This window comes from Megalops cyprinoides, chromosome 18, assembly GCF_013368585.1.
Source record: "Megalops cyprinoides isolate fMegCyp1 chromosome 18, fMegCyp1.pri, whole genome shotgun sequence".
Classification (NCBI taxonomy): Eukaryota; Metazoa; Chordata; class Actinopteri; order Elopiformes; family Megalopidae; genus Megalops; species Megalops cyprinoides.
This window is the reverse complement of record NC_050600.1, coordinates 7,406,241-7,434,193: the sequence shown is the minus strand read 5'-3', so window position 1 is coordinate 7,434,193 and position 27,953 is coordinate 7,406,241. Positions and strand designations below refer to the sequence as shown.

The window sequence follows — 27,953 nt, the reverse complement described above, 5'->3', positions numbered from 1 at the left end:
GATAATTTGTGGGTGTGCTCAGGCCGGTCCAGGGGGAGAGAGGGATGCTGCAGCCCAACAACTCCAGCATCTGCCTGCCTATCTGGCCCCAAAATCAGCTTAGCCGCTGGCAAGGACAGCTAGACCCGGAGGGGTGGACTTGGCGAGCTGTGTTTTCTGTAGATAGAGGCACTGGCTGATTTTGAGGATGGAAGTAATATATGTAGACGCAGTGTTACTGCCTCATGCAGTGACTTGGCGATGCTCCTGGTACAGCCTTTACTAGTGCTCACAGGGGTAGCTGTTGTTTTGAATGGGAATGAGTACCACTGAGCTGCGAATTTAAATCGCACCATCAATTTGATCACACGAAAACAAAATGGGTGATGATGTCGAGATCATTGACACTTGTTGGAGTTGTGCATCTCATGCTCTTGGACCCCCAATATTATACTGCAGTAACCCCAACAAACCGCCGCGTGTAGAGACGTGAGGATGAGGAATTTACGTTTTAATTGTTATTTGTGTAAGGGCAAGGGAGTTGTGGAGCAGCAGAGTATGTGGAGTATCAGTGGGAGCCTGTTCTTTGCTGAGCTCTGTTTCTCCAAAAGAGCAAGAACAGAGGGTGCCTCCCACTGCCGTACAAGCAAACAAAGCACGTTCCTTACAGACCATATCCGCTGATGCCCGGGTCTTTGTCTGACTGTAAAGTTCTTTAAAAAGCCAGTGATGGAATGCATTAGCTGAACTGATCTGTTTGCCCTTCCAAAGTTGCCAGAGCATGGAAAAGGTGCAGGTAGTAAGCTGGAGAGGGCACACCTCTGGGACTGGATGACGACGGTCTTGCATCCATCTCTGTGTAAGGCTGTCATTTTTGCAGGGAGCGTTGGTGTGGAGCTGGAGACCTGTGGTTTTGCGGTTCCTGCTGCTGGTCTTCCTCCCTCCGGGGAGATGCTTCACCTGAAGTGCCCCATGCGGAGTCCTGTCTCTGTAAATGGGTCATAAATCGATCAAATTACATTTGATGTGCCGCTCTTAACTGAGGAATTACCGCTGAGTGTTCGACGGAAGCACGGGTCGTATCAACAATTCAAGTCATAGCAGCAGCATAGGGGAGTGGCAGTGACACTGTAGCAGCAGACAGGAGATGATAGAATCAATGATGTATTACAAATATAAGCTAAGTCTTACACAGCAGTGTCCTACTGGAACACCTTACAATTGCATATAGTTAGATACATAAATGATTTTCAGTAGAGAGGATAAATACAAGAACACACAAACCTTGAATTTTGGCATGAGAAAAAAAGTAGTTAAATATTACCAAGTGGCAATCAAAGATAAACTTAAAAGGAAAATCATTTTTGTCTGTTTTGATTGATAGCACAATTAGAAAACAGTGAGCTGCAGTACATTCACACAATCCACTGCATTATCAGCTATGCACAGCTGAAGCAGGGGAAAGCAGATACTGGTGTCACAGTAGAGTGGGGCCGCTGTCCGGGCCAGAGGAGTTTCCTTACACAGGTCTGCAGTAAGGCAGATGTTGGAGTGGATGTGGGATCTCTGCAGCATCCGGAGCTGGAGGATCTGTGATGAAAGCGTGTGAGAGAGGAGAGTACAGCCTGCTGGCTGGGGGCGTTGGTGCTCACTGTTCTGTGAGCTGGCTGGACGAGAAAGTGAACTTCAAACAAACGTTTCATTCCCTTTTCCAGTAGAGATAAATCAAGTGAAACAAAATAACGCAGCGTTTTACTATAACCCTAAACCCCGCCCCTCCCAGAGCGTTGTGGAGACCCTCTCTCTGCTGTCAGCAGGCAACAAACAACATCTGGCTGACAAACGGCAGGCTTCAGCTGCGGGGTCGCTGTGTGTGAGACCGCCGCTGTCCGAGGTTCTGAAACCGTCCCGGGCTGTGGGAGACCAGCAGCAGACAACAGTGATGACTGAAGACCGCACACAGGGAGGGATTTTAAAACCGCATTACAGGTGAAAAATAGGGGATTTTAAACTGGTAAACGTTGACGTAACAAATAAACACGATACATCGTGATGTTGTGGATGCTGGACTCCTGACGAACGCGGGCACAACCGAGATGTGTCACAGAGGACAGAATGTCACCAGAGGAGCTCCCGGTGATCCGTCTGGCCTGGATCTGCAGCAGCGGCGGTGCTCGCAGGGGTGTGATGCTCGAGCTGCTTCTGCCGCGAATGTCCTGACAGAGGCCCGTGTGAGGACCCTGTAACAGTGTGGGGAGACAGGGTAATGTGTGTTTGGGGAGTGGAGTAGGGGCGCGGTGGAGTGGTGCGGAACACCGTTCCCCTCCCCACCCTTGCTACGATGGCTGGAGACCCCGTCCCGCGGCAGCTACACGGCGATCGATAGCTCATCACAGACTGCTGAGCAGCGCTGTCAGGGTCCAGTGGGCCAGACGAGGCTAGCACAGCCCCTTCCCTCTCAGCTGCACACGGCTCAGACAAGGCTAGCACAGCCCCGTCCCTCTCAGCTGCACACAGCTCAGACGAGGCTAGCACAGCCCCTTCCCTCTCAGCTGCACACAGCTCAGACGAGGCTAGCACAGCCCCGTCCCTCTCAGCTGCACACAGCTCAGACGAGGCTAGCACAGCCCCGTCCCTCTCAGCTGCACACAGCTCAGACGAGGCTAGCACAGCCCCGTCCCTCTCAGCTGCACACAGCTCAGACGAGGCGAGCACAGCTCTCAGCTGCACACAGCTCAGACGAGGCGAGCACAGCTCTCAGCTGCACACAGCTCAGACGAGGCTAGCACAGCCCCTTCCCTCTCAGCTGCACACAGCTCAGACGAGGCTAGCACAGCCCCTTCCCTCTCAGCTGCACACAGCTCAGACGAGGCTAGCACAGCCCCGTCCCTCTCAGCTGCACACAGCTCAGACGAGGCTAGCAAAGCCCCGTCCCCTCTCAGCTGCACACAGCTCAGACGAGGCTAGCACAGCCCCGTCCCTCTCAGCTGCACACGGCTCAGACGAGGCTAGCAAAGCCCCGTCCCTTCTCAGCTGCACACAGCTCACAACCTCCTCATCTCCTGTTTTGTTTCTGCTAGGTTTTTTTTTGAGAGGTATTTTACTATCGGTGTTTGATGATTTAAAAAAGGTTCAATTCATTATATTTTTTCGCAGCTTTTTAAGTACAGTGTAGTGCCAGTGTAATTTACTTACAACACTGTCCTGCAGACAGATTGAGATCCAATCCAGGGGTGCGGAGTGTCCTTATACCCCCAACCTCCCCATGTTTTTTTTAATAGTGCAGCTGTCCGGGATTCTACACCTGACTTGACCATCAGAGGGCTAAGAAAATGCTTTTGTTGTAGTGCAGATATAAAATATGGTGGAACAGTAAGTACCATTTTATAAGTAGTAAGGTTTTGTGTGGTCAGGAACATGAAAAAACTAAATTTAGCAACAGAAGAAAAAAGACAGAAGACCTTAAGACACTCCCAGGGAAACAAACAAAATAAGCGGCTGATTATAGACAGACATATATAAAACATGAATGGAGCAGAACAGGTAACACTGGTAAGTCAGTGTTGGTGTTGAAGCCAGTGAAAGACGTGATCTGTAGGATGGGAGAGGGGTTGAGGCTTGGGCCCATTGGCATTGCTCCTCCCCTTGAATGTGAATGCGTCATGCTAAGTAATGCAGGCAGTGTAGCACCAATGGGGGGCCACTAAGCACCTAAAACCCTGGACCATCACACAGGAGCGTGCTCTCCTGAGTCATCTCGACCTGCGTGCCGCAGTTAGGGTTTAAAAAAAACACATTCTTGGAGAGGTGGGTGGGTTGGGTTGTTTCCAGCATTGTGAGGGGTAGTGTACCATCGGTTCTCTCCTCTGTCTTCCCTTATTCCTTACGCATTCTCACACACACACACTCTCTCTCTGCTGCAGAGGGATCATATTTCAAATGGGTTCATTGGGGGTTGTGGCAAAGCAGTCTGATTATCAAAGCCTTCCTCTCATAGAAACGGGGAAAGGCGCTGAACAGAGGAGGGGGAGAAGAAAAGAGCAGCCCTGCAGACCAAAGGGAGTGTTTCTCTTCCTCCTGCTTTATCTCTGCCTGTCAGAGCCTCTCCTTGTACAAATCTGACTCCACACAGCACCCAGCCAAAGCAGGGAAATCACATCCCTCCTCTGCTAAAACCCGGGGCTAAACATTCAGCTGTCTGCTGCTTTCTTATTGCAGCATTTCAAGGCATGCCTCAGCATGTGTTCTCATCCAGTATTGAATAATGTATTGGGTATCAGCTGAGAGGAATTAGCATTGTGTTTTCTTTGTGGCGTTGCAGACGGAAACTTTATTGGCCGTTTGCTCATGCATTCACCATCTTGTGAAACCTGTGTTCCTTGCTGTTACTGAATGTGTGTCATTCTTCTGGTGTTGGCAGTGAGGCTGGCATGTCGTTCAGAGCTGTAGATGTGAGGCAGTTGCGTTTGGTTGTTGTAATTGTGCGTAGTGTAGGTTAATGGACATGTCTTGGAGAGCAGCTCCAGCCCCCATTAGCTGTGCGTGGGGTGGGTGGGTCTGTTCTCTGGCCCCTGCAAGACAGGGCCTGTCGGTGTGGCAAACACCCGGCGTGACACTCCAACACCTTCCCACCAATGTGGTGACACGGAGGAGCCCTGGGGACACCTGTCTCCCCATCTGCGGCGATCTGCTCTGTGCCCCCAGAGAGGAGATAGGCTCTATGCCCTCTTAATTAAACCCACCAGGCTCACAGCCAGCACTGGATCTGTGAGTGACATGGCAACCTTGATCAGTGATACACTAGGTGTGATGTCATGTTGACTGGTTTCCGGGGTGACACGACATTCCGATCTGGGCCACAGAGTGGAGGTGGAGGTGCCTTCAGCAGGTCAGGACCCAGTGCATAATCACTGATGGAGAAGTGCTGTCTTTAGAGGGTGGAGTATGGCAAAGTGGAGAAAGTGCAGCCAGAGTTTTGTGCTGTTTTGGTCGCTGGATTAGTCGTCTCCTTCAAAAGCCTAATGAATATGCAGAGAGGGGCTGCCTGTTTATCTTTTAGTAATTGACTTCTGAGAGGGAGAGTTGTGAAGAAATGGGTTCATTAGATATGGAAGAAGTTTACAAAGTCTTCTTGAAAAGGAACTTGGTGGATTAACTGATGTATGTGTGTGTGTGTATACGCGTGTGCATTTGTGTGTGTGTGTGTATGTGTTTCTGTGCACACATGCATTTGTGTGTGTTTTCTGGTGAGTCAGAAACTACTGCAGTCCTATTAAATTACTGCAGAACAGATATGCGATATGTGGACTTGTCGAGGACCCCTCCACCTCGTATGCACACAGATGAAGATACACATACACCAGTACCAGACCCACCTGCATCTTCTCACAATGGTGAACTGTATAAATTTCTGTTTGACCTAGAGTAACACATACTCATTCCCTCTCTCTCGATCAATCACATTGACTGAACGGATTCAAACCGTGAGCTGTCACCCTTTTGGAATTACTGCTAATGGGCAGTAAAGAGGTGACAGATATCGTAGTGGTAAGGAGCAGAGCTTGTAACTGGGAGGCTGCTGGTTCGATTCACTATTGCTACTGTACCCTTGGGAAAAGTACTTAACCCAGAGCTGCCTCAGGAAATATCCAGCTGAATAAATGGATAACGTGAAAATTATAACCAATGTAAGTCACTCTGGATAAGAGCATCTGCTAAATGACAATAATGTAATATAAATGTGCAGAGGTATGTGTTGAGAGGCTACACTAAGGTTGTTTTATGGAGTGTTTGTTTACAGGCACATTACATACGGGTCATCTGGGAGTGTGTATCACTTCACTGTCCCTGCAGTTCCAATAGCATCCAAACCCAGGGATTACTCTCATGGCAGGTGTTAGTTTAAGCCTTTACACATCGGCTTTAAATAGCCTCTTCAAAGACAGGATGAACCAAGACAATCCAAGCATGATGGCTCATCAATTGTCATGAGTTTTGTGTTGAATGTCTTCCTAACAGTGCAGAAAATATTGGGGTCTGTTCTCGTCACCAGCCTGTTCCTGCCACCATGCGTTTTAAGTTTAAATTCAACACTCAGCAATGAGTGTGAAGTTTTTGGTCTATGGACAATTTGATTGATTGTTTCATGGAACACAGCGCTCATAACAGACAGCTATGAATTTGAAAGCGTTACTGACTGATTTGGAACATTGAGAGCAGAACTTTAACAGAGCAGACGTCAAGACACAGTTTTGAACGTGAAGTGCCATCACAGAAACAGAACTACTAGAACAGCTCTCTTCTTTGAAATCCATTGTTGAATGTATACCAGACACAGCTGACTGTATTGGACTAGATAAGCCCTCTGTATATGTTAGGTAGCCATGAGAGTGCCACATCACAATGTTTCCTCTAGTGCTTCCAGCCCTGATTCTTGGGGCTTGCTCTGTATGCTAGTTTTTGCTCTAGGAGCTTTTCATTGATTAGGGTTGATTGAGCTGTGGTATAAATACTGGTCTGGATTGGACATCAGGTGACAGTTATCTCCATTAAGTCCTTGGAGAAATAAAAGCACTGAGTGATTTTTTTTTTTTTACACAGCAGCAGAGTGAGAGAGAAGCTGTGCAGTCAGCACTGTGCGTGTGTGTGTGTGTGTGTGTGTGTGTGTGTGTGTGTGTGTGTGTGTGTGTGTGTGTGTGTGTGGGCATGCGCGTGTGTGTGCAGCTTTACAAATGAACACGATGCAGTCTGTCCTTGTTGGGAAAACAATGCACTATACAAATAATAAAGGCTGTACAAGTAAACAAATGAAAAAAAGAAATTCAGTTCAACAAAATGAGCAGTTATTTGCGGGAAAATGGAGGGCACCTAAGTGAAAATATGTTCCGCTTGTCTAAATAAGTGAATAAATTAATTAATCCTCCATTCAAGCTAGATGGTATCCTTAAAAAACATTATTCCCTTTGTGCATATGTTATTCATTCAAAGTGAAATTTTATCCCAGACTTTAGACAGCAGAACATAACATCCAGGAACACTGTGTCTGGCCCACCCTGAACCTGAGTGCTATAATGCCATTTACAGCAGGGCTTTAGTGAAGGTTGAGGTACTGGGCGTCTAACCTGAACATTATGGGTTTGATTCCCATATGGAACACTGCTGCTGTGACCTAGAGAAGAGCACTTAACCTCAAGGAAATGTTCATCTGTACAACTGGATAATGTGTAAAAGACGACAATTTTTCAGGTACAAGTCTATAAATAAAAGCTATATACTGTCTATATATTGCCTGTAATTTGCATGCCTGTTGCTTGCATGTTTAAATAGCCATTATGGGGCTGTAGAGTTAGTCAAAAAGTGAGAGCCATGCCGGGAAGACCGCCGAACAGTCCTGCGTAATTGAACCGTGAGACTTTCACTAACAGCGCTTTCGTGTGGAGGAAGTCAGAGCACTGGGCTTTGGAGCTTTTGTATCGTACCCTTGAGCATGGATGACAGTCACTGTGGAACAGACCCTCTTGCAGGATCGATGTGTGACCGCGTTTGAAGCAGCGACAGAATGTCGCAGATGTAATATCATTCAGCATCATTTATACTGGGTGGGGAAGGGGTTTCTGCCAGGCCTATAATGATGCCTCAATAATGCACACGGGTCCTTGTTACCGTTTCACTCAAGACAACTCTTGCAAATGTCGTGGGGGGAAAAAAAAACTAAACAAAACGATTTATTGACAAAACGACAGGGAGAGCAAACTGGCTTTGCCCTCAGGGTTCCCCAGGCCGATGGGAAGCAGCCGATACCTGCAGGGCACGTCTGGCGGCAGGAAAAAGGGCAGGGGCAGAGAACCCGCCACCCTGGGGAGTGGAGCCAACCCGAAGCAGGGAGGAGCAGCAGGGATGGAGCCCTGTGATCCACGCACACAGCACAGTGCTGATGCCACTGATGGCTTGTACCTTGTCTGGCTAACTATTGAGACTTGGTCTTTCAGCACGTCTATTATTGTGACGTCTTGTATGGCTTTTGCTTGTGTTGTAAGATGCCTTGGCTGAAAGCTTCTGCCGAATGAATAAATGTAATGCATTGTAATTTAATGATGGACAGCTCGGGGGCGCTCAGCGCTGAACAGCTTACCTGTGCTAACAGGCTGAGTGCGTCAAGGTGAAGCTATGGTAACCAGAACCGTCACCTGCAGTCCACAAGCAAGCAGAGCTCACTGCTCCACACGAGAATCAGTCAGTCGCTGGCAAACCTCACTTCTTCTGGGTTGGTGGCAGTCAGGCCTCGGATTGCTCTGGTGTTCGACGGATGCGTTATTCAAAGCACTTCATAATTTGATTACCCCAACAACTAAAAACCTTTATTGAGTTGGTTTGTGTTTTCCGCTAATTTATTCCAGGCCTCCTCCACGCTGATGACAGCCTGACAGAAAGGCAAACAAAGCAGCAGGTGAATTATCATGGTAATAGGCACTTTATTATGGAAAGAACGCTGATGAGCGTGAAACTAATTCCATGCGAATAAAGCAAACACGCTCCTAACTGCTCCATTACTCTTTTTCTGTATTCCTCTATTCATATTCCACCCATCCTCCATTTTCTGTCTCTCACGATCCGGCTTCAACGTGCGTCACTGGCATAGCATACAAGGCACACTGCCAAACAAATTCATAAAAGTGTTTTAATGGAACTTAATACTGTACATTGATGTAAAAAATAACAATGGCAATTATACATTTTGCAGCTGGATTGGAACAGACTGGAATTATTCCTAAATCGTCCCTCCCAGACACCTTCCCTTTGTTGGTTGCATGTAGTCAGTATTGTGTGCGTGTGATGATATTTTTCAGTGCAAGTACATCAAAATTAGTTTCACTTTACTGAAGAACTCAGGAGAAAGGGACAATACTACGCTGAAAATGTGGTAGGATTGCACTGTTCGGTTGCTGTTACCCAGACTTCTCCCAGGGCATCTGGATCCTTTCAAAGAAACACTACAAAGTACGAATTAGGCTGAAATGAAGTGATATCAGAGCTGTAGAGAAAAGTGCTTCACCACATTTACCAGACCGTGCCTCTGCGCATAGCAAGTGTATCTTTGAAATTCAAACGCAGATGAGTTTTATTGGCATGAGAACATGATGCACAAAATCAAATATTCTCTCTGTGTGTGAATAGTGCTTTAAGTCCTCCCTCCCACCCTCCTCAGACAGCAACATAGCTCAGCCTTGTAAGGAGTCTGGTGACATTACTATTTATGTGCCTGGCAGACACCCTACCGTAGCTTACATGTGACAAATTTTACAGTTCTCAGGTTAAATGTTTTGCTCATTGTTACAGTTGCAGTGGGATTTGAACTCGCAGCCTCCCTGGGATTCCAGTTCCATTCCGCATTACTACAGTGCCACTCTGTCTTCCCATAATCCCTCAAGCCATAGCAGGCAGACACATTAGCTGCTGGGTAGTCTTAGGGAGGATTACATTGAGGGTTTTCGGTAGTGGAATTCGTGAATATGTTTTCCCTCTGTATCTGCGTGTTTTCGAACAGAAAATAAATCTCTGTTCCGCTGTCCTGCAGTTCACAGTTACTGCACAGCTGTTCCTCTATAAAAATCCAAGATTTTTGTGTCTACCCTTTTCTTATCTGTGAGGTTTTGCCCATTGAGTCTGCTCGTTCATTGAATTTTTTCTTTTTGATTTTGAATTCTTGTGTTTTTTGTTTATATTCTGCTTGATTAATGCTACTGATTAGGGCCCATCTGCATTATCCACACTTGCTCACTAGTTTCAGTGTAGCCAGGCTATGGTCAACACGCTGTCCTTGTCTCATAGTTTTTTTTTTTTTTTTTTTTGCTCAGTCTCTCTCTCCCTCTCTCTAATTCCGAGATAACACTGACGTCCTCTTTTTCCTTTTTCCTGTTTTTAAACCCAAATGCCTCAGAGTAAAAGATGTTCTCTGCGGAGTGTCCTCTCTTTCTCTCTCCCCTCTCTCCCTGTCTCTCTTGATGTGTTCCCTTCACGTCTGTCTCGCTCTCTTTTCCTTTAGAAAATATGTATGAGTGACTCAGCACATCCTCCCTCTTGTGTCTCGCCCGTCTCCCCACTCTGCTCTGTTGTATTCTGAGGAGCCCAGAGGCTGCTGGGGAATTTGGGTGGGGTGGGGGGGGGGGGGGGGGGTGTCAGCGCTGTCTGCATCACAAGTTACTACAGCCAGCTGTGCGGGACTGACAGCCAGACCACCACACTGGGCTCATTATTTCATATGCTCTTATTCAGAACATTCGTGTGTGTGTATGTGTGTGTTTATACACATACACACACACACACACATTCCTATACTGAGCCCAGTGCTCCAAACCGCGACTCAGAAGTCTTCTAACCTTCTGTCTTCTCTAAACTAAAGAGTTCAAAAAAAAACACATTGTTGTGCTGGTCTTCTGGTTAAGTGTGTTTACCTCTCTGCAAGAGTGAAGTGTGAACTGTATCACTGTGTCAGGTCTGTGATGCCCACTCTGTTTCATTGTGCTTGAAGTATGTACTTCAGAGAGGGTGTGAATGTTAGTAGACATGGAGACAGACTTCAACTTAATGACTTAAATTAGCCAAACGTAACTGTTGCTCTGTGGCTGCTTCGCTACAGTTGTGTAACACTGCGTAGACCGAGAGGAGGGCTGTGTGTGGTGGGTCACAACTCCTGTGCTGGCTTCACTGTCTCGCTTCTTTCAGATAACAGGATGTTTAAAAAGAGCAAAGCGGCGCGCTCCGTTGTCGTGTCAACATGCTACCAGGGAGTGCTGATTGAGTGGTGCGTTGTCATGTCAACGTAACGGGTGAGAACTCCATTGTAGAGGGAGTACTATTTACGGATAGATTCGGATTAGATTTAACAAGTCAGTGGTTTGTTTTGAGCGTTTTAAGCTTTGTTTTGTGTCTCCAAAATGAATTCTGTGCCAAAAATATATTGAGTGCAAGGTGTGAAATTGATGCATATGGATGTGCAGTCTATTTTCTGAAAAGGAGCATGAGAAATATGTTTTTTTTTTATTTGACATGGCAGTGTCTGCTAAGCCATGGATACTATCACTGCTGTCACATCCTCCTGCAGTCACCAGAGGGAGTCCCAGGGCAGGGGTACACTGCATTCCATTCCAGGGAGTGAATTCTGCATCATCATCATCATCATCATCATCCTCATCTTCGTCATCATCGTTGTCTTTCTACACCGAACTCCTGACTGCACTTCATCATCATCGTCATCATTGCTGTACTTCTACCTCCAGCTCCAGTGTGTACATCGTCATCGTCATCAGCGTCCATACTTAAACATCTTCATGGTCATTCCAGTGCCAATGCCCGCGTCCATACTTAAACATCTTCATGGTCATTCCAGTGCCAATGCCCGTGTACATACTTAAACATCTTCATGGTCATTCCAGTGCCTGCTCCTCTGTCTCTGCCTCAGCGTTGTCATCATCAGCACCATCACCCGGCCCCAAAGCGTGCTCACTGTTCCTCATTATCGTACTGATCCAGACTCTCCTCTCTCTCTGCTGCCTCGGTTGGCTGATGTAGGAGCTGGTTGGGGGGTGCATTTCTTGCAGGGATCGATCGGCCGGAGCTGAAAGTCATTTGCCGCAGTGCTTCTTCCCATCCGTCCCTGTGTGGCGCCTCGCGGCGAAGGAGTGGCCACGCTGAGGTCGGACCGCTGCCTCCTGTCCGGGTCCAGCCCTTCACCCCCACACACACACACACACACATACACGCCCCTGTGGTGTGAGCTAATGAACAGCCCCTCCCCCTAGCTCGCCGGCGCGTCTGCCGTGCTGCGTGCGATAATAACCTGGACCAGCTCCAGGGAGAGTGCTTTACTGGCCCATTCACCCGTCCCCTGAGGGAGCACCTCCTCTCGAGTGAAGCAGAGAGGCAGTCTGCACAGGCAGCGGCAGCAGCAGCATCAGCCGTGGCGGTCACGGGGGGAGGGGGTGGGAAGGGAAGGATTGATGGGGTATATCTTCACCTAATGACGGATGCTTCCTGCATCTGCTGGTGAAGCGTTTAAAAGGGGGGTGGCGCTTACAGGGGCTTTGGAGTGATTTAGTCTGAAGCTTCTCAGCAGTCAGTGAGTCTCCCTGTACATACTGTTGGGATGGTCCAATGCGCTGTGGGGAGAGAGGACAGTGGAGCTGTGCTCAGAGCAGCAGTGTGGACTAGCAATTAGAGCAGCAGTATGGAGCAGCAATCAGAACAGCAGTATGGAATAGCAATCAGAGCAGCAGTGTGGAGCAGCAATCAGAACAACAGTATGGAGTAGCAATCAGAGCAGCAGTGTGGAGCAGTGGCCAGGGTGTCAGTGTGGAGCAGTCATTAGTGCATCACTGTGGAACTATGGTCAGAGCAGGGGTGTGGAGCAGTGGTCCAAGCAGCAGTATGGAGTAGCAATCAGAGCTTGGAGCAGCGGTCAGTACATCAGTGTGGAGCAGTGGCCAGGGCATCAGTGCGGATCAGACACATTGATCTTGGTGCAGAGAGGGTTGCAGGTCCCACTCCTGGGTTGTGATGTTGCCACCGTATCAGAGAGCAGGACACTTAACCTGTATTCCTGCTGGGAGCTGATTGTGCCTGTGTCAGCGGGCTGAAGGATTTGAGAGTGCAGGTGTCAGCAGCGGCGTTGGCCTGCTGCGTGGATGAGTAAAAGACCGTGGCACTGCTGCTCATGCCTGTGAGGGGAGCTGCTCTGCGTAAATCCAGAGGCTTTGCTGTTCTGTGGTACTGTGCACTGTCCAATATACAAGTAAGGTTTGCTTATCATTTCTGTGTAAGGCACATATGTAAAAGAAAAAAAATGCAGGAATATGAAAGAGTAATGTGCCTGCTATAAGGAAGGAATGTAAGCTGTGTCTGTTTGTCTGTCCGTTACTGTTTGTGAATACACATCTGTCTATAGATACATACAGAGGGAGAGATGCTTATTCCTGACAGCAGGCACTTTTCCCTTTCATACTCCTGTATCTTTGTTCTGGAGGAATGCAGCTTACTCGTGAAAGGGCTCTTGGGAACAGCGAGAGGCTTTCCACTCATCGCCCTGTGCTGCTCTGTGACTCCCTCCATTCATTTCTGCCTAACAGGGATCCCTTCACATTTAACCCGTCAACCGAGGAGACGGCGAGTCTGGGTGGAGTGCCTCCACAGGCTCTTGCAGGGTAATGTGTTTGTGGAGACTTTAAAGGGGGCTTGCTTGTTTTTTCGTGACCTGCTTTTTGGTATTACATTATATTACGTTCGTTTAGCAGATGCTCTTATCCAGAGCGACTTCCACCACAATGGAACATGAGTGTATCCATTCAAGTTAAAGGAGCAACAGTGTCAGACCGGGCTAACAAAACTCCCAGACCGGTGAGTGTGAGCATAACACCATTCAAGCCCTACCACAAGTTACCTCCATCGGTCACTAGATCACAGAATCCAATGCACAGTGGTATGAACGCACAGGGGGTGGGATGTGCCGACGCAGACAGGCCAGCGGGTGGCAGTATAAGAGGGGTAAAGGAGGGAGCAGGGCTGCACTGTGACGTCACAGTTCAACCTACTGTGTAGGCGGTACTGGATGCCGCATCACACAGGAGCTTGACGGGGGAGGGGCCCGTGTTCGCCTGCAGATGAGCCAGCTGCGTGGGTTAGGGTTTGAGGAACTCTACCGCTAAGCGGGATGCGGCAGGTGAACATCCCTGCTTTGCACGTTTGTCCCCTTTAGCAAACTATACCTGTATTGCTTCAGTTGATGTTGCAGGGATCGATCGGCCGGAGCTGAAAGTCATTTGCCGCAGTGCCTGACCTATAACATCATACCGGTATTGTTACTACTACTGCTAATAATGATCACCTATTTTTAATTTATTTGAATCAATTTAAGGGTCTGGAGTAGAGATGTGGAGTGACCAGGCTCTGCCATTGATTGGAAGGCTATTTTGCATCCAGAAGCCCTTCATCATCAGTGGATGCATTGTAGTTTCATTCATAGATCACACTGCACTCCTCAGAAATGCCCCCACCAGTCGCTGGTCTCCGCCCCTACCGGTCTGATCCATTCCCAGGACGCCAATGCACCTTCATGCACACAGTGTGGAAGCGTCTGGCAGCAGCGGAGCTGTGGAAACGTGTGCGCTTTGGTTTCTCAGACTCATACTGTTGTTACAAATCCCCCGCCCTCGTGTGCAGCTCACCCAGGGTAGCGACCTGCTACTGGCTCTCCTCTGTAACCGGCCTTCTGGTGTTGGGGTGGCAGCCACCAACAGTACCTTTCCTGGCACTCGGGGGTGCTCTCCGACTCGGGTTTGCATGGAGATTTTGGTGGCTGGAGTGTGGCGTCGAGCACAAATCGTCATCTTTTAAGCAGCGATCGCAACCAGGTGGTTGGTTATATGCTCGTGAGTCCTTGGGGAGGGGGAAGGCGAAATGCCTAAGGGACGTATATATCATCTCCCCGAAAAAGCGCATCATTGCGAGGGGAACAAGCTTTAGATGTCCATCTGCTCTTCTGTAAGGATCCAGCGGATTTGCCTTTTCACAGCGAACCGGCGCTAGCTGCCTTTATCTTCACTCGGAGGCTGTAAATGGCTATTAATATGCACAGCTGGTGATGGCCCTGGTGGCATGTTTAGCAGTTCAAAGAGAGCCAGCGAAGAGCGGGCATAATTACTGAGGAGGACAGGAGCACTCTCTCTGCGGGAGACCCCAGTCCCGGACCATCCGCACGAGTGAGAGCCCCATTAACTCTAATGCAGCTTATTCACTTAATCGCACAGACTCCCGAAATGAGCCCGTCGCCTGTCGGCTCGTCGGGGCGGGGCTCGACGTGAGGGCTCAGAGGGGCCGGAGGGTCTGCTGCGCGGGTCGTCCCGGATCGGGGGCGTCCGCCGCACCCCTCGAAAGCGGGGCTTCTGCTGAAAGGTGTTATCAGGGAGGCAGCTCCCGACAGCAGCAGCCGGAATATGGGGTGCTTCAGAAATACGGGCGGGAGAGATGTGAAGTACTGGGTCAATGTCAGTGTAAAAATAATTTGCTTTGGCTGAGTCTGCCTCGCAGGGAAGCAGCGTGACGTACTCAGCCAGGACGCACTGTGACCCGTCCAGCAATCCGTGAGTATTACAGCCGGCGTTTAAAGTGTCACTTTCCTGCACCTCCAGCAGATGCCCTGAAAAAGCACTACGGTAAACCAGCAGCTGATTTCATCTTTGTCAACTGTGTGCATAAGCTCAGTACCGCGGCCTCTCGGAGAGACATACAGCGCCAGGGCCGTTCTTGAACTAACTGCGCACTTCTCTCCCCGCACCGGACGCCTGTGACGCGCCTGTGACACGCCGCGCTGGCGGGAGCGGCTCCCGGGGTCCTCGGGTTACAGATGGGCTGCTATCGATTTGCTGACGCGTGTGCAGCGGGTCTGTCAGCACGCAGAGCGGAGAGCTGATCTCAGTGTTTCTCTCTGATTCTGCCTCCTCCATGTGTCTTCTGTGCGGATGGCTGATGCGGTCATCCCTGAGTCCTTGGGCCTGGCGCGTCTCTGTGTTCTGCAGCCGCATGAAGAAAGCGATCACACACACACGTACACACACACACTGACACACGAACACACTGTCTTACACTGTGAAACGTGTGCACACGCAGTCCTGTTTGTGTTCAGCTACCTTCAGGTGTCCTTTAGTGGAAATTATGCACATCGACACACACATACACACGCACACACACACACACTCTCCACCATCACTCATAGGTCACTGTGTTTCAGGGTGCAGAAGTCAGTCTGTCTCTCCGCCCCTTCCTCTCCATTCTCCTGCAGTGCGGTTAACCCGGCCTCTTGCTCATGCCACGGCTTCAGCATGACCAGCAGCAGCAGCAGCAGCAGCAGCGCTGCATTAGGGGTTTATCCTTCTGTTTGTAAACACGCGGCTAGTGTTGGGCGTGTACTCTGACTGTGGGCGTCACGCTCTGCTGTCAGGGCCCGTTTGACACCGCATCGATCGACGCGCTGCGTCGCTGCCGGCCCAGTCGGCCGGTCTGGGAGCAGGAGATGACAGCGGAGCAGTCCGACAGCCAGGGCGGAGCTGCTTTGGTGAAGTCAGGACTGCACTCTCTCATATACCTCGTGCCACGTGTTCCCCGCTGAACTACTTAACGTTTTGGGAGAAGATTAAAATTCAGGGCATATTTTAAAATGAGCCACTGCATGCTCACCAGCACGCTCTCCATCATATGACTCATCAGACTCCTCGCAGGCGCATCGGCTGGATTTTACGATGAAATAAAGCGCTTGGTGGCCAGAGCGCCCGTCTTTACGAGGTCCGTCGGTTTTATAGCCAAAAGTGGAAAATTAAACTGGCAACAAGACGGAAAAAAGGAGGAATGAAACGGATTACAAACCCTAAGAACTTAAGTCACAATATAAAATGAAAGAAAACTCAGAAAACTAAACCAAGCAGAGCATGGGTCAAAAAATAAAAAGGAGGCAAGGGTTTAGAGAACCACCCTGAAATCTGCTGAGGAGTTTTATCTTCGGTCATTGCAGATTAGTTGAACTCACGAGTTGAACACAAACCACTACGGAAAACCAAACATGAATGTTCCAGCTCAACCCATCTAATAAAGTGGGGGGACGCAGTCCACAGGCTGAGGGACAAAGGACTCATTCATAAGCACCTTTCATTGGCTTGGCATCTGTATTGAGGAACTGCACTCTGCCTGTACGAAGAACAGGACTCTTTCTTGAAATACTGTCATGAGAACATACCAACGTGAGGGTCGATTGTGAATAGTAGAGGCAACATTGACACATTGGGTGTGAGGTTGTTTTTTCACATTACGGACACTGGAGGACTTGTTAGCATCACAGAACCCCTGGAATCACTGCTTGAGGTCTCTTCAGTGTTAAACGTGCAGCTAATGGATGGAGAGGTTACATGGTCTTGATCATTAGCGTATCAGACAGCAATACCAACAAACAGGCTTCGCTGCCTGCTTCTAGCAGGAATGGCTGTCCTTCTAACCACTATATGAACTGTATACTGTATTAGGAGCAGAGAAAGAGAACTGACACACCACATTTAGTGTATGAATGAGGCCAAAGCAGGCAGAGAGAGTGGGAGAGAGACAGAGAACCACGCCCGTAACGCACCTGTTCTAATAATAGTCTCGCCTTTGGAAGTGCTGAAATTAATTACAAAAGGCTGAACCGCTGACAAGGTGAGCGCTGAACAGCAGTGCCTCACACTCCCAAACGTTTCGGCAGTGTGGTTGTTCCGTCACAGCTAAAGTGGCAGCTTTTTTTTGCCGTTTTATTTACAGTATATGGTTCGGCTTTCTCTGTTACCTGTGTCACATTTAGAAACTCCAGATAAACACCCACCAAGAGAAAGATGCGAACGTGCTCAGACATTTCTGTAGAGGCAGTTTTATATATTTGATCATTAATGCCAAAGCCTAACTAAAGATACAGTACATCTGGTGGTTTTTTTAAGGTAATACACAGCATTGTAAAGCTCATTTTCATGTGCCTCACATCAGTTTTCATTGCTTAGGGACTGAGAGTCTCTAACTCGCCACGTTCACCAGATAATTCCCGAAAGTTTGCAGCTAAGATGGCCACCCAAGAAACGCCATTACATCCAAATATTAGCGTCCCTCTGGAGTGAGTGCGTGTGAAAGCTGTACTCAGCACTGAGGGTGAAGCACACCCTCTTTGTAGATTTCAGTAAGAGGAGGGTGTGCGTCGGCTGCCTCGGCGCGTAGCGTAACTCCCCGCAGCTGCTGTGGAATCTGTGTCACAGCAGACGCAGCTCCGTCTGGGCCGGTGTTTCGGGGGACCCTGTCTGGATTCGGCAGGACGAGGTGAACTGAAGGAGAGGGCGGCGTGAGCCTCCTTCCCCTTCAGCTCCTCTGTGCGGGGTCTTCAAAGGTCACCACGAGGTCCACGACTCGCGTTCGAGACGCTGTTCCCCTCGGACGCCCCATCCCTGAGCCTGGAATGGCCCCCTGTGTTGTGCAGTGGTGCTGGGGTCTGGTGTGTGCGGCAGCCTCTCCTGCTCTCTATGTGGGTCATGAGGAAGTCCACCGCAGACAAGGACAGACAGGAAGGGACCGAAGGTGATGGCCGAGTTGGCCTACTTCCCCCCCTCTGAGATCTGCTGGGTTCCTTGCTGTGACACTCCTTATGAGTTTGTTTGTGTGTGTGTGTGTGTATGTGTATGTGTGTGTGTGTGTGTGAGTGTGTGTATGTGTTTGTTTGTATGTGTGTAGTGTCTCGTAGTGTACCCTACATAGGAACTGCAGCGCTTTCTATCCTGGATGACATATATACCAATGATGAGTCAGTGTTTTCATTTACCTGCAAAAATATGAAACACATTTTTGGTGCCTTTCATGTTTAACATTGCTAGTAGTGCACAGTGATCAAATATGTGTGCAGGGGCAAAACAGGGGACTTGAGCTAGCAACCCTCTGGTTACACGCCGGTGCCCTGGCCACTGTTGGAGGGGGCTGACCCCAGATCCTCGCCCCCCCCTCCCCCTTCCTCTACACTCGGTGTCTGGCAGCGCAGGGGAACAGCACAGTCCCGGGGCAGCGGTTCACCTGCGCTGACCTGAGCCGCGCAGACACACGAGCCGAGCGCTCGGGGTGCCCAGTCACACAGAGTGCAGCCAAAGCCTCTCTGTTTCCCTTCATCTCATCAGCGGATCCCTCACACAGGGCACCAAGAACACGGTGGTATTAACATGGTAAGCTCGTGTTCCTCCCAGAGCGGCGTTAATCTGCTCTCTCGCAGAGGCGCTGGCGCCCGCAGTGTTTCTGGCTCTCCCTCCGTGGTGTGCAATGGCAGGAAGTCTTTTAGGGGCAGCAGCTATGCATAAGTGCAGCCTCACCCCCACCCCCCAGCCCCCTGTCAGAGAGTGATTAGCCGACACCCTGATGATGCTCCCTGGCTCTCTTTCTCCCTCTCTTCATCTCCGTCTCCTCCTCTCCCCCCTCTTCGCTCTTTCTCTTTTGTGTCTTTCCCATTTTATTCTTATCCTTATATCTCTCTGTTTGCCTGCCCTCGCTCTCTATCACTCTTTCCCTCTCTATTGCTCTTTCCCTGTTCTCACTCTCCATCTCTCTTTCCCTCTATATCACTCTTTCCCTCTCTATCTCTCCCTTTTCCTGGCCACACGCCCCATCTCTTTTTCTCCCTGTTTCCCTGTTCTCACTCTCCATCTCTCTTTCCCTCTATATCTCTCTTTTTCTGTCCTCACTCTCCATCTGTCTTTCTCTCTATATCTCTCTCTTTCCCTGTCCTCACTCTCCATCTCTCTTTCCCTCTATATCTCTCTCTTTCCCTGTCCTCGCTCTCCATCTCTCTTTCTCTCTTTCCCTGGCCCTTTCCCGCTCCCTCCCGTCAGTGTGTGCTTGCTTGTGTAAAGAGTGCGTGGGGCTCTTGTTGTGGTAAGGAGGGTTGCTGGGGTGGGGTGATGGAGCGTGTTCCGCTCCTTGGTGGTGTGGCTCCATGCTCTCCCTGCTGACTCAGGCTGCCCCCCCCCCCCCCCCCGGGGGCACAGGGCCTGGCTCTCTGCTCTGCACCAGCATATGCTGAGGAGGAGTGGGGCGGGAGAGAGGCTCGCTGGGGCGGAGCCCGCCCTTCTGTTAGCCTGGCACCGCTCCCTCAGCTCCGGCCCAGCATTGTGTCTGCTGCAGCACCCTGTGTGTGTGTGTGTGTGTGTGTGTGTGTGTGTGTGTGTGTGCGTGCATGCGCGCATGCATGCATGCGAACTCTGTGTGTGCGTGTCTGTCTGTCTGTCTGTGAGAGAGCTTGGTGTGTGTTTGTGTGTGTGTGAGAGAGGTCGGTGTGTGTGTGTGTGCATGTGTGTGTGTATGTGTGTGTGTGTGTGTGTGCGTGCGTGCGTGCATGCATGCGAACTCTGTGTGTGCGTGTCTGTCTGTCTGTCTGTCTGTGAGAGAGCTTGGTGTGTGTTTGTGTGTGTGTGAGAGAGCTCGGTGTGTGTGTGTGTGTGTGTGTTTGTGAGAGAGCTCGGTGTGTATGTGTGTGTGTGTTTGTGTGTGTGTGAGAGAGCTCGGTGTGTGTGTTTGTGTGCGTGTGTGTGTGAGAGTGTGTGTGTGTGCGTGTGTGTATGAGTGTGTGAGAGAGTTCGGTGTGTGTGTGTGAGCGTGTGTGTGTGACAGAGAGCGCTGAGTGTGTGTGTGTGTGTGCGTGTGCGTGTGTGTGTGAGAGAGTTCGGTGTGTGTGTGTGAGCGTGTGTGTGTGACAGAGAGCGCTGAGTGTGTGTGTGTGTGTGCGTGTGTGTGTGTGAGAGAGTTCGGTGTGTGTGTGTGAGCGTGTGTGTGTGACAGAGAGCGCTGAGTGTGTGTGTGTGTGTGTGTGTGTGTGTGTGTGTGTGTGTGCGCGTGTGTGAGAGAGTTCGGTGTGTGTGTGAGAGCGTGTGCGTGAGTGTGTGAGAGAGCTCGGTGTGTGTGTGTGAGCGTGTGTGTGTGACAGAGCGCTGAGTGTGTGTGCGCCCGTCTGTGAGCCGTAGCTCAGGAAGCTGCAGGTTGATCAGATGGCTCCCCGCTGTCAGGAAAGCATTCTGTGTGAGCCTTTCTGCTGTGAGAGGCGCAAAGTGCATGATGGGAAAGCTGACCAGGCAGATTTTACACTATGAATCACCACACAGCAGGGGAAATCACACTTCTGCAGAGGGAAAGACATTAAATGCCTTCAGTTTAACTGCTGCATCACTACAACACGATCCTCGTGCCTTTGGACTTAAAAGACATACACTCTGTATAAGTTAGTGGTGCATAAGTTACAGCGCTGTACATACTGCAAATCCTGTGATATTTGTCAGATTGAAATTAGTATGACAGTCCCCTCTCAGCTCAACATGCTCCCAAGTATATGATGCAGGATTGCTTTCAAGGCATGTATATTTTCTGCACGTCTTTTAGTATGGGTGTGTGCGAGTGTGTGTGTGTGTGCGCGCGCGTGCGTGTGTATGCGACTCAGTCCCCCTGCTTCACTGCTGTCTCACCCTCTCTTGACAGACTACATGAATAATTGATCAGCTCTATGTGCAGATAGCTGAGTTCCAAATTAGAAGGGCCAGAAAAATCAACCTGGCAGCACGCCGCTTCACAAAATAAATAGATGTGTGCACTCGCCACCCCCTCTCTCAAAAAATATCTCCCAGCTGCTGTTGTATTCTAGAGAGAGCACTCACAGAGCAGGGCCTCTGTGCAGCGCTGTGGTCCAGCTCGTCTGCTGATGTCACCGTTACCTCAGGCCTTTCCAGGAAGTATGGGGAGAAACGGCAGGGTCAGCAGGAAGTAACCGGGTAGTGATAGATTCGCTGCAGCACTCTTTATTGACGGTTGTTTTGGTGTCGGGGTGTGAGGTTGTGAGGGTTGCAGAGAGGGGCATTGAGGTAGGGGAACTCCTAACAGCCTTACAGAGTCTGATAGGGATGATCGTCATTGTGGGGGAGGTGTGTAGGGAGGTGTTCAACACTGACACCGCCCTGACCCCCCTCCCCTTTCTGGATCAATGTGGTTTAGTCGAAAAGAAAAAAAAAAATAAGCTGAGTGGAAACTCTCCTGGATCAATGCATTTTTTTTCCTCTTTCTTTTGTAAGTGGAGCCATGTTTTATATTTACATTTATTTATTTATTTATTATTCTTGAGCAAATCGATGAGAGGGGGAAAAATAAGCATTGAGTGGAGGTTATTAAAAGCGCTTCCTCAGAAAACTCAATACGGCGCTAATGGGGCAGGTCCCAAAGGCTGGGGTGTGCCAATGCGGCCCTTCGGAAGGGAAAGTTTATTTCTTTGGGCCCCCTCAGCTTCATTTAAAGCCATTCAGCTGCAGCAGCCCAGCTACAGGGCCAGATCTGTGATTGGTCAGGATGTCCATGGATGGGATTGGTTAAGATATTTATCACAAAAGTCCTCTTTAGACGGACACCTGGAAGCCAAGCACCAGCTTTGATTTGTGTCACTACTATTAGTTTTATAAGTGCACATAGTGTCTCGCACCTTACTCAGCGGTTAAGTCTTCTTCCCTGGCCATCAAAGTTACTCTGGCTGGGAGAACGCTTGAGCAACCCATCCACGTTCAATGACAATGCGGCTTTATTTCCATTTCATGCACATCATTGTTCACTATCACTTAACTGCCAGAATCTACACATGCTTTAATTAGTGAAGCACATTGTGTTAGCAGGGAATATGGGCTGCCCTTTCATGTACAGCACAGAGCACTTGTAATCATTTCACCCGAATGAAAGACCCGAGAGAGGGAGGGAGAGAGAGAGAGAAGCTCAAGGGTGTCAGAGAGACGTGCAGGTGGCCACTGATGAGTGAATGTTTACCCTCAGTGGAGGGGGTCCCGTGGGGGTGGGGAGGGCTGGCCGCCCCTGCGTTGTAACGAATTCACCAAGACACCCTGCAGCGGCAGCACTGCGGCTTTCACCTTGGGACGTGGAGGGCAAAGCGGGATCCTCTCTGACCCCCCTGTGGACACATAGTGACACTGGAGCGCCATGCTTCCCCTCCCGCACTTGGTAAGCGAAAGCCTCCGGTGCGCTGTGCTCTGCAGCTGACGGTAGCGGCGATGCTGAGGCAGGTGTCTGCCAGGGCTCACCAGCGCTGTGCTGAAGCGGGGAAGGCCCTCTGGGATTCAGTGATCCTCCACCCAGGCGGGACCTCCGCGTTAGCGCTGATTTCAGCCTGTGTAAGCATATTCGGATTCCGGAGACAACGTGGGGGGGCTGGAGTCTCTGCAGCGACCAGGTGTCTTAGCTGCTGTACAGCGCGGCAGTCTACACCTGCTTCGTGCCCCTCAAAGTGTCCGGTAGCCTCCTTCCTGCAGCGGCGTATAGCTGTGCATGTGGACTGCTTTTCTGATCAGGTTTGTGTGTCTGTCTGTGACCTGTGGTCTGGTCCCTGGTGCATTCTCAATCTACCTGCATGTCCATGCAGGTGTGCACACCGCAATCCCTACCGAGGTTTGCATAGCCACAGTGTCACTGTGACTTTTTCCACAGCTGAGGCAGATCTTTAACAGAACTCCTCAGAATGACACAGTCATTGTACTTTTGCAGCTTCAATCTAACGTCCTGGCAATGCATGCTCAAATTCAACACCTTCTGTGAGGTTTGTCATCAGTTTGGAAAAAAAAAAAAAAGAAAAAACTTTCACTAAATTTGAGAAAAATCTGAATCATCATCATTATGAAAAGTGAAGAGCCTTTTGGTACATTGTGAGCTTTGTCATTTTACTTTGTCTTTCGTGCTTATGTTATACAGCTCTCACCGAGTCGCATGTTCATCTACCTGTTATGCCCGAGCTGTCAGTGCGCTGCCTTGGTGTCTCGTGCGCACCTTTGAAAGCAGAACGGAGTGGAAACTGCAGAGTCTTTGATGAGTCGCATTCGTTTGTGTTTAAACTGATTTCACAGAATTTCCAGGCCCTCCCCAGACAGCCGGTGCAGATCAGCAAGAAGCAGCACATCCAAGGTAAACAGTGCGGCACTGCTGTTGTACCGACGGCTGACATTAATGTCACTGTATCTGAGAGAGACGGGGGGGGGGGGTGAATGATTGAGTCACAGAGCAAAAGAAGGGAAGGCAAAGGAGGTCTCTTTATTACTTTTTCCAGGTCACTCAACGGGGAAAAAAAAAACTTTAATGAGAATGGTGAATTTACGGCTAATATTTATCTTTCATTAAACCCTGATATATTTATGGAGCAAGCAAGTAAATACACACGCACTCACATGCTCATACACACTAAAAAAGAATGATTTTTAAGCAATAGGTTCTGCATCATTTCGCAAAATTGTTTTTAGCAGCTGTTTTTAGGACCACCAAAAATTCACATTTTTTTATAACCAAGACAGTTCAACAGAACAGTATTCTACTACACATGCAATTTTCCAGTGTTTAGCAAATGCAAATTTATAAAAAAAAAAAAAAAAAAAGTGCCTTTCTGTGGACACCTCTGTTTGCTATACAGACCACGGCAGGTCTCTGTCTACACCACTGTTGGTTGGAATTGGATGCTTAGTTGCGTTGCTGGGCAACAGTCGCATCGCTGTCAGTCATTCCAGTCACTGTTGCCGCTGGATACGCATTGTATCCCCCCCCCACAAGATTGTCCCCCTCAGTCACATTCCTCACGTAGGGATTGCACGGGAGCGGCCCTCCACTGTGGGCAAACTCGGTATAATGCGTGGAGGGGAATGATTCATGGCTCCTGGCAACAGCCCCCTGTCCCCAGTCAATTCCCTCACAGACCCACCACCCAGCTCCCCTTCCATCACTCACCCCATTCCACTGCGCCATCGGGCTCCGGGGTGATCCGGACAACGCTAAATCCATCCGCCCCCTCCGTTAATCACCTTTAATTAAGGTGCATCCCCCTCCCCGTTGCTCAGGGGGTAATATATAACAGTAAGGTTTCTCTGCATGCCGGTAATGCGAAAGGGCTGTCATTGAGATGGATGGGGCTGGTTTCACAGCCTGAGGATTGGCAGAGGTCCAAGACTGGCCAGTGCTTTTAAACATTGTCATAGCCTTCAGGCCTGCGCCAGCTAGGACCTACGAAACAACAGACTTGCATTCTCTACATACCGTTTTTTTTTTTCCTGGTTCTTGACAGAAAAGAGCTTAATTATTTTTCTGCGTGTAATTTCAGAAGAGATATCCCCTAGTTAACTTCTCATACCAGTCGTATTTATAGAATGTCCAATTAATTACAGCACAAGTGAGGGGATTTTCTTACAGGCTGGGCCCGACTCTTGTTGCAGCTGGAGGAGTACCCAATCAGATACTGAGAAATGGGAGGTTGCTTGGCCTTATGTAAAACGGCACCTACTGTTCTACTGTTTTAACCTTTTTGGAGTAAAACATAGGACTTTTTTGGTTGTTTGAAGCTATGTACCATTTATTTCAGTCTTTAGTACACAGGGGAGAAGACGGTCTGCAGTACAGGTTAACATACAAGCTCTTCTGAGACAGACCTTCATGGTAATGCAGTTTAGTCTCCCTTATATTGTATGTACAGCAGGGTAGGAAATATTTGTGATTTTTGATGACATTTTTGCTCATCGGGGATCATCAAAGACAAACTCCCACCTTCGATGTTGATGTGCAGTTAGGTTTAGTAAGATTCAGGAGAGTTTACTGGTCACTGTGTTCCGTGTAAAGGTGCCAGCGTGAAACATTCTGTGTTTGGTTCTGTAGAGTCGGGTCTGCTGTGTTTCCCTGTTGTCACTGCTTTTAAAATAAGTCTGGTTTGGTTCCGCAGGAAAGGATCCAGAAACGGTGGCAGTCCATCCCCGTGATATGTTCGTTTCCCGAGAGGGCTGGACCTTTGTCGCTGCTGGTAGGTCACACATGTCATCCACTGATGAAGAAAACAATGTAACATCCCCATGTTGTGAAGAGAAAAGGGTTCACAAAAAGTATGTTTCTCAAACTCGCGACTGCATTTTCCAGCGACTAAGATGCTAATACCAAGCATATTAAAAGAATTTGTGACAGAAGTCAGAAAAATACTGGCACAGCTTTACAAACACGTTGCAATTAAATTCAAAGTGACTGCCAAGCAGCCTGCTTGCTTGTGAATACAGATAAGGAAGTGTGTGTCTCTAAAGGATGTCGACTTTAAATATGCACCTGAAGAGCAAGCTTCTAAATAAGTCATTAATCCCCAATCTAGTCAGTCAGCTAGCTAATGATTTGATATACTGGCATGGCGGCTAATTCCTTCTGTGTGGACACGCGGAGGGGGAATTCATAAGTGCGCTGTCGTGCATTTGGACGGTCGTCTGCACGAAACTGTCCTTCATCAGACAGCAGAGCTGAGTTCCAGAGACACCGAGGCCAGCGGGGCTCGTTCAGGGCGGAGTTATGTAAACAGCAGCCTGCAGACAGAGGGAGGCTCTGGGCGTGAGGGCATCGGAGGACCAGTGTCAAAACGGGGCAGGCGCTGCTGAATGCCATGGAAACGGCCTGACCTCACCTTGGCAAGCCCTAGCGAGTGGAGTAAACCCTGGCCACCTCGCTGGGGGCCAGTCCCTCCGATACCCTTCCCAGGGGTGACATCGGGATGAGAGTCCCCTTTTTGAGCGACAGTGGAAAAATGGCTTCCTGTTGTGTCCCGGTCATCCAGTTCATGGACGATATCTTTTCCATGAAGGGGAAAAAAAAACAAGAAAAAGGATCCACTGAGGATTATTTCAGCTTTAACCAGCTGGGCTGCTTGTCTACATAATACATATTATATTATTTTAATGTTCATATTTTAGTAATATAAGAATATTTAGTGTTTTAATATGTTAATATTTTGGTATTATATTATTTTACATTATAATTGTAAAACAATTCTAAAATTTATTAATTCTAATAAATAACACATCACATATTACTTTCTGTCATGAAAACAGTTCAAGCATATATGCTGGAAATGGGAAGCTGCAGTTTTCTGCAGCGGTAACTGTTATTCTCGCATTAACAGGAACTTGGTAGCTCGCAGGGTCAGCTCAATGCCCTCCCGATCAATACCCTCTGCGGATAATGCATGTTCCCTGAGAAACTGCAGCACAACAGAGACATCTCATTGGACCCATCTGCCCCTGCCGTCCCACCACTCAAGGAAACGGCATTTTCAGGAGGTTAAGTCAGACCACAGAGTGGGCGTGTCCCAGGGCTTTGCAAGGCCAAGGGCCGCATCACGGATTCGCTGACAAATCCTGCTTGTGCCTTTTTTTTCCGTGAGAAATGAGACAGGATTTGTATGAATTATTTATGACAATTGGATATCTATTTTTAGAAATTTAGAAAAAAAATCAATGTGAGGACATTTGGTGGTGTTTTTAACGCACAAACCCACGGATTGAGCTTCTGAACGCGTATCAGATATACTGCCATAACAGCCTTGGTCCAGTCATGTCAGAACCCTAGTGCTGTGAAATGTGACCTGATTCATGAAATATACATAGAGATATATTTAGAAACATACTTTATCAAAAAAATAAATAGAGCTCTCCATCTCCATTTTGCCAGAGCAGAACCTTATACGTGGAGACGTTTTACAGGCAATTTAATTACATGGGAGGGGAAATGGATTTTCTTTTCGTTGAATTTGATTTATACGTGCGATCATTAAAAGCACGAAAGAGGTGATGCAATCCCACTGGAACCTGGTGTGGTATTATCAGCAGAGAGATCCAAACTGAGGGTCACCTCACATTCCACACCTCCTAACTGACAGGACCCATCGGTCATCTATGACAAGTGGACAGGGAGTCTATCTGGACAGCAGAACAGGACCTTGAACGGGATGGTTTGGGGTCTAAATCACACACGAGAAGCTGATCATTTCATCCTTGATCAATGTGCTGTCTCTGCAGCTCTGGTAATACCTGTCTGTGTGAATTGGTCTCGGAGAATATCCAGGCGTAGGTACGACGTATACGCTGTAAGTGGGGCATTCAGTCTAACTGCAGTGAGACATGCCGGGATGAAGGCTCACCTGAGGCAAAATGTTCGCCGCGTCCTTTTAAAGTCAACAATAGGAACGCTCATAAAGTCGAGAGTGGATTTTTTGTTGTGTGGGAGAATGGAGGAGAAAAGATCTAATCCTTGTTAAAGTTTATCTCTATATTTAGAATAAGAATAGAAGGAAGAGAAAGAATATCAGCTGCTTCAGAGGTTAACTTGGATGCCACCCTCAACAGTAAGCATTGTAAGATATTCTGTGACTGAGGCAGCCGAGGGGTAATATAGGATATTCTGCCTGAAGCAGTTGAGGGTTAATTCGCCCCTCCATCCTGCAAGGGTGCCTGAGAGTATGAGCTGATGGGTATAGATCATTCCGGGACACCCCATCCTGCCCTCTCTCTGATGTGATGATGGGTGTCAGTATGTGCCAGGCTGCAGGGGCATCGTGCCCAATTTTA

The 27,953-nt window shown here is 48.8% G+C and overlaps 1 protein-coding gene across 1 annotated transcript in view; it reads left to right on the top strand.

The window, feature by feature from the left end:
* The window catches only part of poln (polymerase (DNA directed) nu), a 75,777-nt gene that overhangs the window by 23,083 nt on the left and 24,741 nt on the right, over positions 1 to 27,953 (top strand). Inside the window, exons 17-18 of the mRNA XM_036551802.1 lie at positions 23,448 to 23,505; positions 25,298 to 25,375. Of these exons, the coding sequence (XP_036407695.1) occupies positions 23,448 to 23,505; positions 25,298 to 25,375 (136 nt within the window). The remainder of the gene's footprint in view (positions 1 to 23,447; positions 23,506 to 25,297; positions 25,376 to 27,953) is intronic.